This window comes from Condylura cristata, unplaced genomic scaffold (assembly GCF_000260355.1).
Source record: "Condylura cristata isolate star-nosed mole 26May11 unplaced genomic scaffold, ConCri1.0 scaffold00039, whole genome shotgun sequence".
Lineage (NCBI taxonomy): Eukaryota > Metazoa > Chordata > Mammalia > Eulipotyphla > Talpidae > Condylura > Condylura cristata.
The window spans coordinates 2,893,401-2,908,427 of NW_004567140.1; the positions used below are offsets into that span (position 1 = coordinate 2,893,401).

At 45.2% G+C, this 15,027-nt stretch overlaps 1 protein-coding gene across 6 annotated transcripts in view; it reads left to right on the forward strand.

The window, feature by feature from the left end:
- CHD9 (chromodomain helicase DNA binding protein 9) overlaps positions 1-15,027 on the forward strand; it is a 126,390-nt gene that overhangs the window by 80,199 nt on the left and 31,164 nt on the right. For all 6 annotated transcript variants that reach the window (XM_012733190.1, XM_012733192.1, XM_012733191.1 and 3 more), the window contains 6 exons: positions 4,901-5,011; positions 6,713-6,909; positions 7,335-7,534; positions 9,449-9,608; positions 9,858-9,947; positions 14,734-14,837. In XM_012733190.1, the coding sequence (XP_012588644.1) occupies positions 4,901-5,011; positions 6,713-6,909; positions 7,335-7,534; positions 9,449-9,608; positions 9,858-9,947; positions 14,734-14,837 (862 nt within the window). The remainder of the gene's footprint in view (positions 1-4,900; positions 5,012-6,712; positions 6,910-7,334; positions 7,535-9,448; positions 9,609-9,857; positions 9,948-14,733; positions 14,838-15,027) is intronic.

Genomic DNA, 15,027 nt, shown 5'->3' on the forward strand with positions numbered 1-15,027 from the left:
TACTGTTGGGGTGTAATGGAATTGTTAGTCAGTGTCTAGCTACCTCCCCTAATGGGAAAAACATGTCTAGCATTTACTATTTGCCTTTATATTCTTTCTTTTATTCCTTTTCCTCTTTTTTTCCCCCTTGCCTTCATTCCAGCTTCTCGTGCGTAATTCAGCCCCACTGATATGTATGGGTTTCTCCTTTCAACTTCCTTTCTGTGTTCCTGCTTCTCCACTCCTCTTTCCACTTGCAGCCCAGAAGTGTGTCTTTATCTCTGAGGAGAGCTCTGTGCCCTGCAGATAGTGCTGGTGCTGTGCCAGAGTGACGGCAGCCTGCAAAGGAAGGTTCTTTCTTAGAATCATCCAGCAAACTGATAAAATCATGGGCCAGGTACTGAGTGCCTGGATGCTAAAATGAAAGGATTCTAGTTGCTGAGGAAAGTAAAGAAGGAAATTATTAATTCTACATTAAATGGGAGTGCAGAGAAAATAACTTGAACTGAGCCTTGAAGGAAGTGTGAATTTCACAAGTTAACAAATAAGGAACACATAAATGAATCACGTCGCTAACCCACAAGGAGGATTTCAGGGAACAGACCTGGACATTGTATGGGTGCAAAGGGTGAATTAAATGGAAATAAAAACGAAGGGGTTAGGGAAGTTAGGCCCAGAAAGGCTTAAAAAAAAAAGCCATTTTGAGGGATTTGAGCTCAATCCAGAGGCCGTTAAAAAGCTTTTAAAGCCCTTCAAGCAGAAAATGGACATAATGTGATCTAGTTTAGAAATTTAACTCCAGCAGCAGTGTAGAAAATGAATTTGAAAGGAGAAAGACTTAGAAGCAGAGAAACCAGAGAAGAGGCTTAATAAGAAATGATTATGGTGAGCTAGGGTAATGGGTAACCACTTAAATCAGAAGGAGTTGATGGACAATTAGAAATGTGTGGAAGTAGTCAAAAATGATTTGAAGACTCCTGGCTCAATAACTAGGAGGGTCGTGATGTCATTAAGGAAGAAAAGGCATGCAAAAATAGGGATTCGCATGGAGAAATAAAATATTGGAACTATTAATTTAAGGAATTTACAGGGAATCCAAATAGATACTCAGGAAAGTTGCCTAGGTTATAGAGATAAATTAAATTGGAAAACTGAGTTCATCATTTCTTTTATTATTATTAAAGATTTATTTATGCATACAGAACTGGGGTACAGGCCAGAGGTGCAGGGGCAGTGAGAGGACCCATCAGAGACTGAGCGGGGAGCAGGACAGGCAGATGGACAATGTACACAGCTGAGGAGAGACAGGAGAGGTCTGCCGCGCCATGTGGTCAGCTCCAGGGCCAGGAATTGAACTCGTGCTGAAGAGCATGTGGATAGCTTCATAGTGCTGTGCTTTAACCCATTGTACCACCAGGGAGGGCCACATTTATCATTTCTTATAGACAGACTGTAATAGAGCTATTTAGTCATGAAGTTCTGTAGTTTCTTTCTGGGAAATTATTTGTCAAACAGTCAATAGCAGCAGAATAAAAAGGATTATCTACTGTCATAGAAATTTTTTTTTTTTTGGTAACCCACCATACAATAATAAGTTTCAAAAACCCAGTTTTTCCTCTTTAGTGGCTTTTAAGGGGTCTTCATATTACATATTCTCCCACTCATGTAGAGCAAGTACTCATTTGCTAGATTGTTTGAACTCAAAAGGCATGTGTCGGTGAAACTACCATACTACAAAACCCTGTGAACTCAGACGGGTGGTCTTCGCTCTTTTGAAAATGGCCGAGTTTGTATTCATGGAGATTTGAAAGTATGGATGTGGTATGTGCTTAGCTATGAAAAGTCTTGTCTGAACTAGCACAAGGAAGTCCCCTTGTAGTTGAGGAACTACTTGAAATCGCTTAGGTATCTGTTTCGCTTACTCATTCCTGTCACACGCCGCCTCCCTGCAGACGCCGAGGGCACCTGCTTTGCATCAGCGTAGTCACTAGCCTTTGCGCTCTCAGGTTGGTGTGAGTTTAACACCGTGCTTCATCTTTGACACTTATCCCACTGTATGATTTCCTGTTAGCACAGATTACCACAAATCCCACGCCTTAAACCAATGCACGGCTGCTCTGTGCAGCATTCTCGATGCCAGTCTGGAGTGCATCTCCCAGGTGGCAGTGAGGTGTCCGAGCAGACTCTTGATCTTGCGAACGTCTGTGCCTCCCCTCTTCGTGACTCTCAGCCGTGTCTCTCCAGTTTCTGCTTCTGTTGTCACATGACCTTCTATCATGAAATTTCCCCCTCCTCCTTACAAGGACACTTGTGATTACATGTAGGGTCCCCCTAAATAATACAGGCCCATTTCTCCTTTTGTCAAGTTCCTTAATCATATCTGCCAAGGCCTTTTTGTCATCTAAACTAACATTCAGAAGGTTGAGGGTATGTGGTCCAGATCTTTGGGAGCCATTACTCAGCCTTCCACACTCATCATTTCAAAGAAATAGAAAACGACCATTTTCAGTAGTTTCATAATACTAAAGCGATAGTTTAAAATAAGCCGAAGAGGAATTAAAATTCATAGCATGAATTTTATGTTATTTTATTCATGTTATGAAAGTATTTTTTGCTGTCATTTCTGTTTCATAAACATGCCAGCAGAATGCACATTTTTTAAACGTTTGTCATATTTAAACATTTGTTATATGCAAATACACAGCACAACCTCTAAAGAACGTCAGGTGAGATGAGTGCACCTGTTACTTCCTTGGTGAGCACAGTCACGAGCAGAATCGCAAAGTTCAACAAGAAGTGTTTAGGATTTAAGTTTAGTTCCCACTCACTTTTAAGGTGTTTGCTAAAGATTCCTCCGCGGTCACAGACGCATGTCACACGCAGCCCCGCCCAGCGCGCCCGCGCGTTCTCGCTCGCGACATCGCTGCCCTGCCCACAGTTCACATTTCAAAGCAAACCCAGGTCGCCTATCATCTCCATCAGTGGTTCCTTACATGCCGTTAGTGACGCAGCTTTCGTTAAAGGGAAGGGTAGATGCCTGCCGGGTGGTGCAAGGGGATGCGTCGCAGCACTGAAGCTGCCCACAGCCACTGCAGTGTGAGTGTGACCCCGGCCAGCCAGGGAGTGACCCACAGGGCGCAGCAGACCTCTCTTCCTCCCTTCAGCAGGATACTTCAGTGGATCTGCCTGTTCTGCTGCCCGCTCTGTCTCTGGTGAATCCACTCACCACTCCCAGCTCCCCCCCACACACCCCAGCTCTTGCATGCATATATAAATAATCTTTTGAAAAGTAAAATAAAATGACTAATAATTACTCGATGTTAATTGAGTTTTCCAGTATTCAAGCTTCTAGATATCTTCAGTGTCATAAATAGCTTGTTTAATATCATTTTTTGGATTTTAAGTTCTATGAAGATAAAGTGTTTGTTTTTTTAAAGATTTATGTATTTGTGCATACAGAACTGGGGTACAGGCCAGAGACTCAGGGGTGGCGAAAGACTTCACCAGAGACAAAGTGGGGAGCAGAACAGGCAGATGGACGAAGCACACTGCTGAGGGGAGCAGCGGGCGGGTCAGGAGAGGTCTGACGCACCATGTGGTCACCTCCGGGGCAGGCGGGGGTCGAACTCATGCTGAAGTGGCTTATGCTTCTTAGTGCTGTGCTTTTACCCACTGCGCCACCAGGGAGGGCCCCAAAGATAAAGTTTTTAAAGAAGATATTTACCATTTGATTATATCATGGGTAACTGGCATTATCTTAAAGCCATTTACTAATTTTGTTCTCCTTTAAAAATCATTTTTTGGCTCCATATTCTTCCACTTATCTTTAGGAGAGTGGGCTTATATTTTTTGGGTTCTCTTCTCAAAAGTGCTGTGTCTTTACTGCTTATTTCATTTTCATTAAAATTTTGGTGACTTTTCTTTCAAGTGACATATCTATTTATAGGGACATAAGTTACAAATAACATTTATTTGTAGGTTACATTGCTGAATTGTGTGTATATAGCTTTTTTCCAACTAAAAGATTTTATAATTTCCACAATACTAAGAAAGTTTTGTTTCTCTGAAATTCTAAAAATTTTTAACAATGGTTATGAAGATTTTTGTAGTTTTTTTTTCCAGATAAAATCAGTGACTCATTTTTTTCTGTTTCCCAGATATTGTTTGTGTATATATATAATACATATTTTTTTGAAGATGTATTTGTCTTAAAATGTGACGGAAATTAAGTAGGAGTTTCTCAGAAAATGATCTGTATGAGACAAACAGATTTGAAACTCTTGTTCTCACCTAATTTCTTAATATGCACATAGTGTTCCTAGAAATCCTGTCTTTCCTATGTAGTTTCTTGGCCAAAAGAATCATTCTTGGTTATCAAAAGTTTAAGCTGAGCAGCAGTAGTAACTTATTTCACTCTGCAGTTAAAACTGCAGGCTGTGTGGCCCTCCCTGGTGGCGCAGCGGGTTAAAGTATAGCACAAAGAACTTTAAGCCACTTCAGCATGAGTTCGATCCCCGCCTGCCCCAGAGGAGCTCCACATGGCGAGGCAGACCTCTCCTGACCCGCCCGCTGCTCCCCTCAGCAGTGTACTTCGTCGATCTGCCTGTTCTGCTCCCCACTCTGTCTCTGGTGAATCCTCTCACCCTCCGCATCTCTGGGCCTGCACCCCAGTTCTGTATGAATAAATAAATAAATCTTTTAAAAAAAAAAAAAAAAAAAAAAACTCCAGGCTGTGTTGGCATTGAGTGTTTTGCTTTGAGTAGGTTTTCAGAACCTTCAATTAAAATCCTCAAGTTATGTGTAGATGCTGAATTCAGATTCTATACACAGAAAATGTAAAAAGATAGTATTTCAAAATATCCTTTGAAATATTTCTCCTCAATTCTGAAACCTTCTGAAACACTGCCTTTCTGTATTTCAGGCGAGCTTTGTGGCTTCTGGAAACCGAACAGATATTTCTTTAGATGATCCCAACTTCTGGCAAAAGTGGGCTAAAAAGGCAGAAATAGATATAGATGCCATCAGTGGCAGAGTAAGTATTGCTTTCCCTTAAGGAAATTACTATTGAAATACTTTGGTGATATTGTAATGTTGTAAGGTGTTCAGCTGTATAGTTGTTGGAATAAATTTTGTCTGACTCGGCTTGAATTTAGCTCTTCTGTTGTCTGCCATTAACCATGCTATGCCACAGCTTTTTAATATAGGGAAGTGTAATTTTCAATATGATTTACAATCTTATTCTAATTGTTTTAAATAACATGTTTTTAGTGTCTTCAAATCGTGGATTCCTCTCACTTTTCCTCTTTACCCTGATTTCCTGGTGTCAATCCTGTTAATGATCTAGTCAATTACAAAACGAGGGCAAAAGCTGTCAAGAAAGTGGCATTTTAAACATTCTTTTACAGCGTGTTTCTGGCAAGTAAGGAAGAAAGCTATGAAGCTAACATGGGATTCACGCACTGGTTATAACGAGACATAAGTGAGCATAAGGCTCACTTCTTTAGACCTCACCTCAGAGCACTGTGAGGAGTCGGTGTTAATGAGCTTTCCACTGCTCCGTTACTTCAGTGGCTTTTATTAAGCCTTGACACAGGGCACTTATTTTGACAGACTTCTAAGGTGCAAAACTGTATAGTGCCAGTGTCACCATTGCCAGATATGATTACTTTGGGAGGGTTTTGGAAGTAGTAGGTGTAATTTTATCCAAGACAAGTTTTAATAGACAGTTATTAAAATATTATTATTTGTATTTGGCATGTTTATGTGCCTAAAAAGGCCGTGGACCCTTCAAAGCACGACTGTAATTAAATAGCAAAAGCGAAACAAGCAACTTCCCGGTGGAGAAGCTGGGTCCGGAGAGCTGACATGCGCAGCAGTGACGCAACGCTGTGCCCCCCTGGGCCTCACGTGCTGCGTGCCGAGCGTGCAGCGGGGAGCTTCAGGTCTTGCGCATCCACCTGCTGCACTTGGCGTCTCTGCCCGGGCTGCCAGGCCAGGCCCTGACTCCCCTCCCTGTGGGCTCCCTGCTGCTTAGCAACGTTTCTTTCTAGTACCAGTGCTAGGGAGCTTTCTCTGACTTCCCCTGTATCTCCTTGCATCAAAAAATACTTGGTCCTAAATAGCATTTACTCGCCTGCACATTATCCCAGCCCTCCCTGACCCGCCTTCTCAGTAGAGGTGTCCTGTTCATCGTTGTGCCTCAGAGAAATTTCTCCATAAAGGTAAAAAAGCCTTTGGGCGTCAGTGGCCTTCAGGGCGTTGGGCTGCTGAGCAGGGTGAAGCGCAGCCTCTGGCTGTCTTGCTTTTCGCTTCTCGGTGTAAGTGAAGCGCATTTCTGTATTACTACCCTTTGAGGTTACTCCTTTTGGATGCATCGTCCAGGTAGACTTAGATCACAAGATTTGTCTCAGTATTATTTATTTTAACAACTGAGAAAAATCTAAGCTATGAATTAAATTATGCATAAACTCAGTCTAAATATATATTTTATGGTGACCATAAAAGCGCAATAATTTTCATACTAATACAGTCAAATACCAAATTCTTTCTTGTCCTCTGATTGTAATGTAATAATATTAATAAGTACATAGGGCAATGGGAATCTTTAAAAGTTGTAGGTTAATGGGCTTCTTTTCTGGCTTTCTGCAAGTGTTTTTTTTTTTTTTGTATGATTGGAAAGGTGAAAATATTTAAGCACAGTAGACCGCCAAGTAATAGCTTTGAAATTTTACAGAACAGCTTGGTCATCGACACCCCCAGAATCAGGAAGCAAACAAGACCCTTCAGTGCCACCAAAGACGAGCTGGCGGACCTGTCGGAGGCTGAGAGTGAGGGAGACGAGAAGCCCAAGCTGCGGCGGCCGTGCGAGCGGGCGGGCGGCTACGGCCGGACAGAGTGCTTCCGCGTGGAGAAGAACCTGCTGGTCTACGGGCGAGTGTCCCCGCGCCGCTGCTTGCCGGAGCCCGCGACGGCGTCGCTTATCCCCCTCTGCCCTCTAGCCTGCTCTGAGGCCGTTCTCCTCAGTCGCTCTCCTCAAATGCCCTCAGTTCCAGCGTCACTTACGTTTACTACAGGACGGTGGAATTGCCGAGGCTTTTTGGTTCTGAATCAAACACCGAGGTCCCTGCCCGGGCACCCTCAGATTCGCGCCCGCAGCCACACACCCCGGGAATGTCATCCCCTGCGGGGAGCGCGGGCCGCACTTACTGTGCCTGGCTGTGCACCTTACTAGTGGTGGATTTGTTTTCCTGTGAATGACCGGACACGTTTTTCGTAGTTTTCAGGGCTTGTATTCATGAGTTTTGTCTCTCTGGCTCCTGACTCTGTAGTCATGCGGCTGTATTTTGTGTCACTAGGTGGGGCCGGTGGCGAGAAATTCTGTCTCATGGCCGCTTCAAAAGGCAGCTGAACGAGCACGACGTGGAGGTCATTTGCCGGGCCCTGTTAGCCTACTGCCTTGTTCACTACCGAGGAGATGAGAAAATTAAAGGGTTCATCTGGGACCTCATTACTCCAACTGAAGACGGGCAGACACGAGAGCTGCAAAACCATCTAGGTGAGAGCTGTGTTTGGCTTCCGTTTTAGATCCGCCAGTAAGACTTCATCTAGTACCCTGTGCGGGCACTTACACCTGAATAGTGGACGTTATAGAACGTGACCTTCGTCCTCCACTCAGGGCCCGGCCTGTCCCCGGGTCCTCGTGTAACTCGGCGTGTGAGCTCACTGCTCGTGCGCTCACGCGGTACCTGACGCTGGGCCCAGCAGCCCCACAGGCGACCAGGCTGTCCCGCAGCTCTGTCCCTCGCGCTGGCAACCGCAGTGTGAGCGTTTCGTGATAGTGATAAATTCTAATCAGTGTTAACAATGGGTATTTGGGGCGTTTCCAATTGTGGACAACGAAAAACAAGTGTCAGTGAAGATCCTTGTACCATCTTTCTTGGGCACAAGAATAAATCTTTTCGCTGAAGTAACTAAGAGTGAATTGCTGGAGCCCAGTACGTGTGCATTAGTACCCGGAATGCGGCCTGGAGGTAAACAGCGTCTGCATCTCCTGGGGACCTGCTAATGCAGACTCTTAGGCTTCATGGTTACTGACTCCGGGTCTGCCTTTTAGCAAACTCTTTAGTAATTAGATGTATATTAGTCCTGGGGTAACACATTTCCAGTAACAACAACAAAAAATTGTTGTCCGATGTGACCAGCAACCAATAGTCCCTTCAGAGGGATATATTAGTATATCTCTTCTCTTCTTCTCCAAAACCTTGCTAACAGAATGTTCTTTTCTGCATAAAATAATTGTTTTAGAGTGTAAAATAACGGAAGTTTCTATAAAGATAAAAAGGATTACTACGCCTTTACATTTGTATGAAAGCTTTGTGTACTTATCAGCAGACGCCTGTGAGGTGTCTGCTTCTTGTGCAGGTAAGAAGAAAGTAGATAAACAAGATCTCTGAGCTCAGGGTCATTCTGGCCGGGAAGATAAACAGCATAAGAAGGCGGGTAGATTACATAATCACAGGCTGTGATGGTCCTGAGAAGTGTGTGAATCTGAGGTGAGCGCAGCTCCAGGAGGCCCTGGCCACGCCAGAGGCAGGACTGGCTGGTCCAGACAGAGAGCCACACAGATATAATTGCACTCTTCCTTGAAAGCTGCACTCACATGCAATTTAAGGAAGGAAAACGATTTCTTGTATTTGAGGAATTAAGCTGGAGGCCCTCCCTTGTGGTGCAGCGGGTTAAAGCGCAGCACTGCAAAGCTAGCTGCGGCCATTTCAACACACTGTAGAATGTAAGAAAAAGATACATGAGACAAGAATTGAAAGGAGAACTCAAAACTGCATTATGCGCATGTAGTTAATGTAATTAATGTAACTGAATCACCTCACGCATTGATTAACAGATCGTGTGGTCATACAGTAGATTTTTACATCTTAAAATTGGCGAATTAGAAACTCGTGAATCAAGGGGAAAAGGTCACAAATACAGTGCAGTGAATAACAAGACAAATCACATGTACAATGTGATACCTAAAAACTTAAGCATCTCTGCAGCACGTCATAATAAGAGAAGTAAGTGTGCATAAAATGAAAACTCATTCAGGACAGCGCTGTCTCTTGGAAGAAACACTGAATTGGACTGGAGCTGTATTTATTTCCTTTAATAAAAAAATGAGCAAATACAGAATATGTTCAGACTAAAAGTTTTTGAAATACCATACTTGGCACTAAAAATCAGAACAGTTAATTTGAGGTGCAGACTGTTAGGTGTTTGGGGGAAATTGTGTCAGTAAAGTCTCCATACTGATGTTTCCTGTGATGGAGTTACTTCTGCTGCCGTTAACATTTGAAGATGTCTTCTTCAGCGACTGCACACTCCAAGTCGCCAGAAGTTTCTTGCATTGAAGAAGTGTTTCCAGATGCAGACGTTTATACAGATTATCCCTGATCCACGTGTCCTTCCATTTTCACAGGTCTGTCTGCCCCAGTACCCAGGGGTCGGAAAGGGAAGAAAGTAAAGACTCAAACGAGCTCATTTGACATACAGAAAGCAGAATGGCTTCGAAAATACAATCCCGAGCAGCTGCTTCAAGATGAAGGCTACAAGAAGCATATAAAACACCACTGTAATAAGTAGGTAGTGGGGTGGTTTTAACAGAACTTGTCGAAAATACTTTTCTGAACTTATGAACAATCTTAAAAGCGTGCTGACGTAGAGATGAAGATTTTGGAGAAACCAAAATCTTTTTATATATGGCAGTACTGAGATTTATTTGGCCAGAAGTCATCTCTGTTTTGCTATAAAAACTGTATACAAATTCTTTGCTCGTTTTAACCCCATGATTAATCTCCTTGTGTCTTTTGGTTCCCCCTCATTTTTAGAGTGTTGCTCCGTGTAAGAATGCTCTATTATCTAAAGCAAGAAGTCATTGGGAATGAGTGTCAGAAAGTATTTGATGGAGTGGATGCCAGGTAAAGGATAACATGTTTACATTTATTTTTCAGTAACTTGAGACAAAAGTGGTATCCCCAGAAAATTGTCAGTTAAGTGGCTTCCCCCCTACACCGCCACCCTCCAGTAACGCTGAGCCGAACATGTCATGGAGAAGAGAGACACAAGGAGGCCCGAGCTACTTCCCTTTCCGCTCGCCTTTGTCTTACGTTGACCCTCGCGCCTGGGGCCCGTCTCTTCCCCCTTGAGGCCTTTGCCCCCCTCGCCGCCGCCTGTATTTGCTGAATCATCATTTCCCTTTCACTGAGTCATTCTCCTGGCACATGTACAAGCCTTTGCATCATCCACTCGGGAGAGAGAAGCAGCCCCTGCTTCTTGCTGTTGCCCAGCCCTGCGCACTCCGTGAGCGGGTGTCTGGTCTCCCGCTGCACCTTCTCGTTTCTCCTCAGCCTGTTCCAGTTAACTTTCATCCCCACCAGCCCACTGAAGCGGGTGCTGACCAGGCCGCCGGCGGCAGAGAGTTTGGGTGCCCTCGCTGCTCCCCTGCTTCACTTGCGCTGCTGGGTGCTCTCCCCTGCACGGGGCTCGGTTTGCGCTGACCGGGAACGCGTCTAGACCTCCCTGGAGGCACACCCGTGCAGTTTCAGATACGACCTATGACCAGAGGTTCCCAAGGTGCCATGGGATGTGGCTTCCCGGAGCTGCGCTGGGTGACTCCCCCTCGTGTTTCTGTTCCCCACTCCGGATTCGCCTTTGGGCTTGAGCAGATTTCACCTGCCTCGGCACACACGTAACGCGTTCCAACCCAGTGTCTCTCCATACTGTCATGTCACTGGCCTTGACTCTGCGGCCCAGCTGCCGTTCCTTCCTGTCATTCGCCGCCTCCTTGCCAGCTCTCCTGCGCGGCTGCCTCACAGATCCCCTTTCAGCCTTCTGCTTGCTGCTTTCCAGGCACCTCTTTCTGCCGGTCAGATGTCTCCTCTTTTCTTGACACTCACTCTTGGGTCTGGTGTCATCTTTTCTGCACATTTAAAAAAAAAATGATTTGTTTTGTGGTAGAAGAACTGGGGTGTAGGCCAGAGGTGGAAGGGGTAAGAGGATTCCCCAGAGACAGAGTGGGGAGCAGGCCAAGTGGAGCTACTGAAATAGAAGACTGCTGAGGGGAGCAGCAGGAGACAGGAGCGGTCTGCCGCGCCCTGTGGGTCCCTCCCTGGCCCTGTGGGCCCCTCCCGGCGGGGCTGGGACTCCTGCTGCAGGGGCTGCCGAGAGCTTCCCAGTGCTGTGCCTGAGCCAACCCTTGAGCCACCAGGGAGGGTCCTTAGTTTGCATTGCTATACTGATGGCTTCCAAATCTGTCTCCAGTCCACATCTCTCTTTTGTTTTATTTTGTGTTTTAAGATTTCTTTCTGCGTACAGAACTGGGGTACAGGCCAGAGGTGCAGGGTCTGTGAGAGGCTTCACCGGAGACAGAGTGGGGAGCAGGACAGGCCGACTGAGAAGTCCACTGCTGAGGGGAGCAGCGGGGAGACAGGAGCGGTCTGCCGTGCCATGTGGGTCACCTCCCGGCCATGGCTGGGGATCGAACTCTGGTCTTTGCCGCTGCGGTGGCTTCATAGTGCTGCACTTTAACCCTCAGTGGGCCACCGGGGAGGGCCCACATCTCTCTTTGAACTTGGGAGCCGCAGTTCCCAGCTGCGCCAGGACTCCTCCTGCCTGCGGGTCTTTGCAGTCTTGCTGGAACCATCGCTCTCCTGTCCTGCGCTCTCTTACTGCCAGCTGGCACGAGCTCAGACCTCTCAAGGCTGGTTAGGCACCTGCCCTGTCAACGACGAAGACACGGTACCACCGGTGCCGCTGAGGACAGGGCCCTGCCTCTCGGTGTTCCCAAATCAGCACAGCGGTTTCCCTGTGTTTTGAGTCAGTGGTCAAGATGGGGGTGTCCACAGAGGCTTTGTACAGGAGATAGCGCCTCACAGCTCTCAAGAGTTCGTGAATGCTTAGCGTACACATGGAACTGACATTTGAACCATGAGGTATAAACTGAGTGGTTTTTTAAGAATTCACTGTGATTGAAGTACCATTGGTTTTCACTGTGTTATGGTGTACCCCCTTCAGGTGTAGTCACTGTGGTGGGTCCACCACCGGAGCACCCCGCCCTGCATCCAAGCCCTCTGTGATGGCCCCCCATCATGCTCACACCCCTGTTCTCCCCACTGAGTGTCTTAATCTTTACAAATCAGGAGACTGTTCTACCTCAGATGATAACCACCCTGTTTCTGGCCTGGAGTGCCACCTGGTGGCTGGTAGTGGGATTACCTGGCCCCCTCCAACACCCCACCCCACCTCCTCACCCCCACCCCCTTGTGAGCTATGTACAGAGTTCTTTTATCTGTTGGTTGTTATGCTTTGTTCCTAGTCAGGAACTGAGTCGAATGTAAATCCTCTCTTAACTATGTTTTTCTTCATCTCTTATTAAACCTTTGTCTTAATTGTCACAAGAAACTTTTTTTTTTTAAGATTTCGTTTATTTATGCATACAAACTAGGTACACAGGCCACAGGTGCAGGGGGTGAGAGGATTCACCAGAGACAGAGTGGGGAGCAGAATAGGTGAAGTCCACTGCTGAGGGGAGCGGCGGGCGGGTCAGGAGAGGTCTGCCGCGCCATGTGGGTCAGCTCCTTGCCAGGGATCGAACTCTTGCTGCTGTGTCTGCGTAGCTTCATAGTGCTGCGCTTTAACCTGTTGCACCACCAGGGAGGGCCAAGAAACTCTTTGTTTCTCTGTTTCCCCTTACTAAGCTAGAAAATATTGTAAATGAAACCCTTCAGTTTTAAGCAAAATTAGACATAATAAAGTGTTCATTTAAATGCAGAAAAAAAGATTGTAGGATCTATCCATTTCTCCATATTCCCTGGATTTAAAATGTTTTCTGCTAGCGAAAAAAAAATGAAGCATAAAAATAATTTATCAGTTTTCTATATTTTACTTACATATAGAACTTATAAGGCCTTATTCATTGCCACCATCCTTTGTTTCAGCTATATGAGGGGTAAATTCTGAACTCTTAGGGACTAGCCCGGGGCCTTACTGGCTGACCATTCATCAGTGTGTGACACATTTGGGTAAATGAGGCTCTGAAGTTTAGGACAGAGGCACAGGCTGGAGACAGGTTCTGGAGCCTGGAACAGTATAGAAATAAAAATTGATGCCGTGGAAGAATAACAAGTGACAACGAGAATATTCCTTTTGTTTTCCCAAAGACAACCAACCTACAAATGAACTTTTGCCATATAGCATATCTATAAATAGAAACTCCCCTTTCCTTCAAGTCTAAAGGCCTTACTAATTAATTTATGAAATTGCCATGGCAAGACAATGTCATAATTTCTGTTTACTATAAATTGTGTTATTTCATGTATCTGATTCTTTGAAAACTTATAGTATCAAATAGGGAAATTCTCAACCAGGCTATATTGCTTTCCTGAGGTAATTTGCCTTCTCTCATTCCTGCTCTTTCTCTTGAGTGTAGAATAAGTCGTTTATGTAAATTAATGATAACGTGTTTGCTGACCATCACCAGCTGTCCACTAGGTTAAAGGAGATGACGACTTGAGTACTGTGGTAAAGGAGTGACCGTTCCAGGCCTTCTCTGCACGACATCTTTCCCTCTTTCAAGGTGTTGCACATGTTACCTGCAGGAGGTTCTGGGAAAAATATTAATTTCAAATGATAAGCAAAGTAAAAGGAATTACATTTGCAAATTGTAAGTGATACAGTTGTATTACACTCTAGAAAACAACCAAATCACCATAGCATTGTGGCTATATTGTAGGTTGTTGAACCTTATCATATTGTCACCTTGTAGCATGTTGTTTATATACAGCACAAAGATAGTGCTTTGTGTATCCTAATAAAAGTATGAATCAGAAACTTGCCTTTTCCCTTTCTTTGCAAGAAATGCTTAATTTTGGACATCCCTGCTAGCACACAGGGGTTAACATCTCAACACTGTCAAACTATCTCCAGCCACTGCGGCACGATTTCGATTCCCGTCAGGGAGTGACCCACAGGGTGCAGCAGCTCCCCTCATTGGTCTATTGCAGTAGGTCCACCTGTTCTGCTCCCCACTCTGGCTCTGGTGAATCCTCTCACACATACACCCCCACACCCTTGGCCTATACCCCAATTCTTGTATGCATAAATAAATAGATCTTTTAAAAAAGAAATCCTTCATGTTTCAGTATGAATTTCCTAGCAGTAGCAGTCCAAAAGAGTCTTAATTTATTTGTAGCCAAAAGCAGTGAGCACCTCACTCTCCTTTCAGGACATCAGTCTCCTCATCCAGGTCATTTTTGTCAGGTGGTTGGCTAACCTAAGACTCTACTTTCCAATTGAAAGGACCTTTTGTCTGCATCCAAAGGCAATGAGTAGGAAGACTGATTCCTGCAAAGGAGCCTTACTGAAACTCCTTTCTTGGGGAGGAAGGAGGAGCAGACTGAGCTTCTCTCCCACCTGTCTCCTGCTGGACTGGAGAGGGCCCCCAGGTCAGGCGCATGATGGAGAGACCACTGCAGTGGAGAAAAGAGCAAGAAGCTTGTCTTCCATTGTGCGTCGTACGGTTGCTATTTTATTAACTGTTGACATTGTGCATTTTGTAATTTTAATTAATGGCAAATGCAAACAAAGTATTGCAGAAATAAAACCTGAACCTCTTCTTCCTTAAAAAACCTTAGTGCTTAACAAGTTTGGTAAAGTTTTGCCTCCTCTTTGACTTGTTTGTACTAATGTACGGTGTTTATTTCTCAGCGACATCGATGTTTGGGTCCCAGAGCCAGACCACTCAGAAGTTCCAGCTGAGTGGTGGGATTTTGACGCCGACAAGTCGCTCCTTATTGGCGTTTTCAAACATGGTGAGTGAGAACCAGGGTTGGCAGTCAGCTGCTGTGCGGTCTAAGCCGAGGAGTTCTGTTTCCTGCCTTCCACTTAACAGCTTTTCTTACCAAAGAAAACAAGTCAAAGCCCCGTGTTGAGCGTAGGGCCACGCCTCACCAGAGCCTGCAGCGCCAGCTCAGGCCGCGTCCACCACTCGCCTGACCCGAG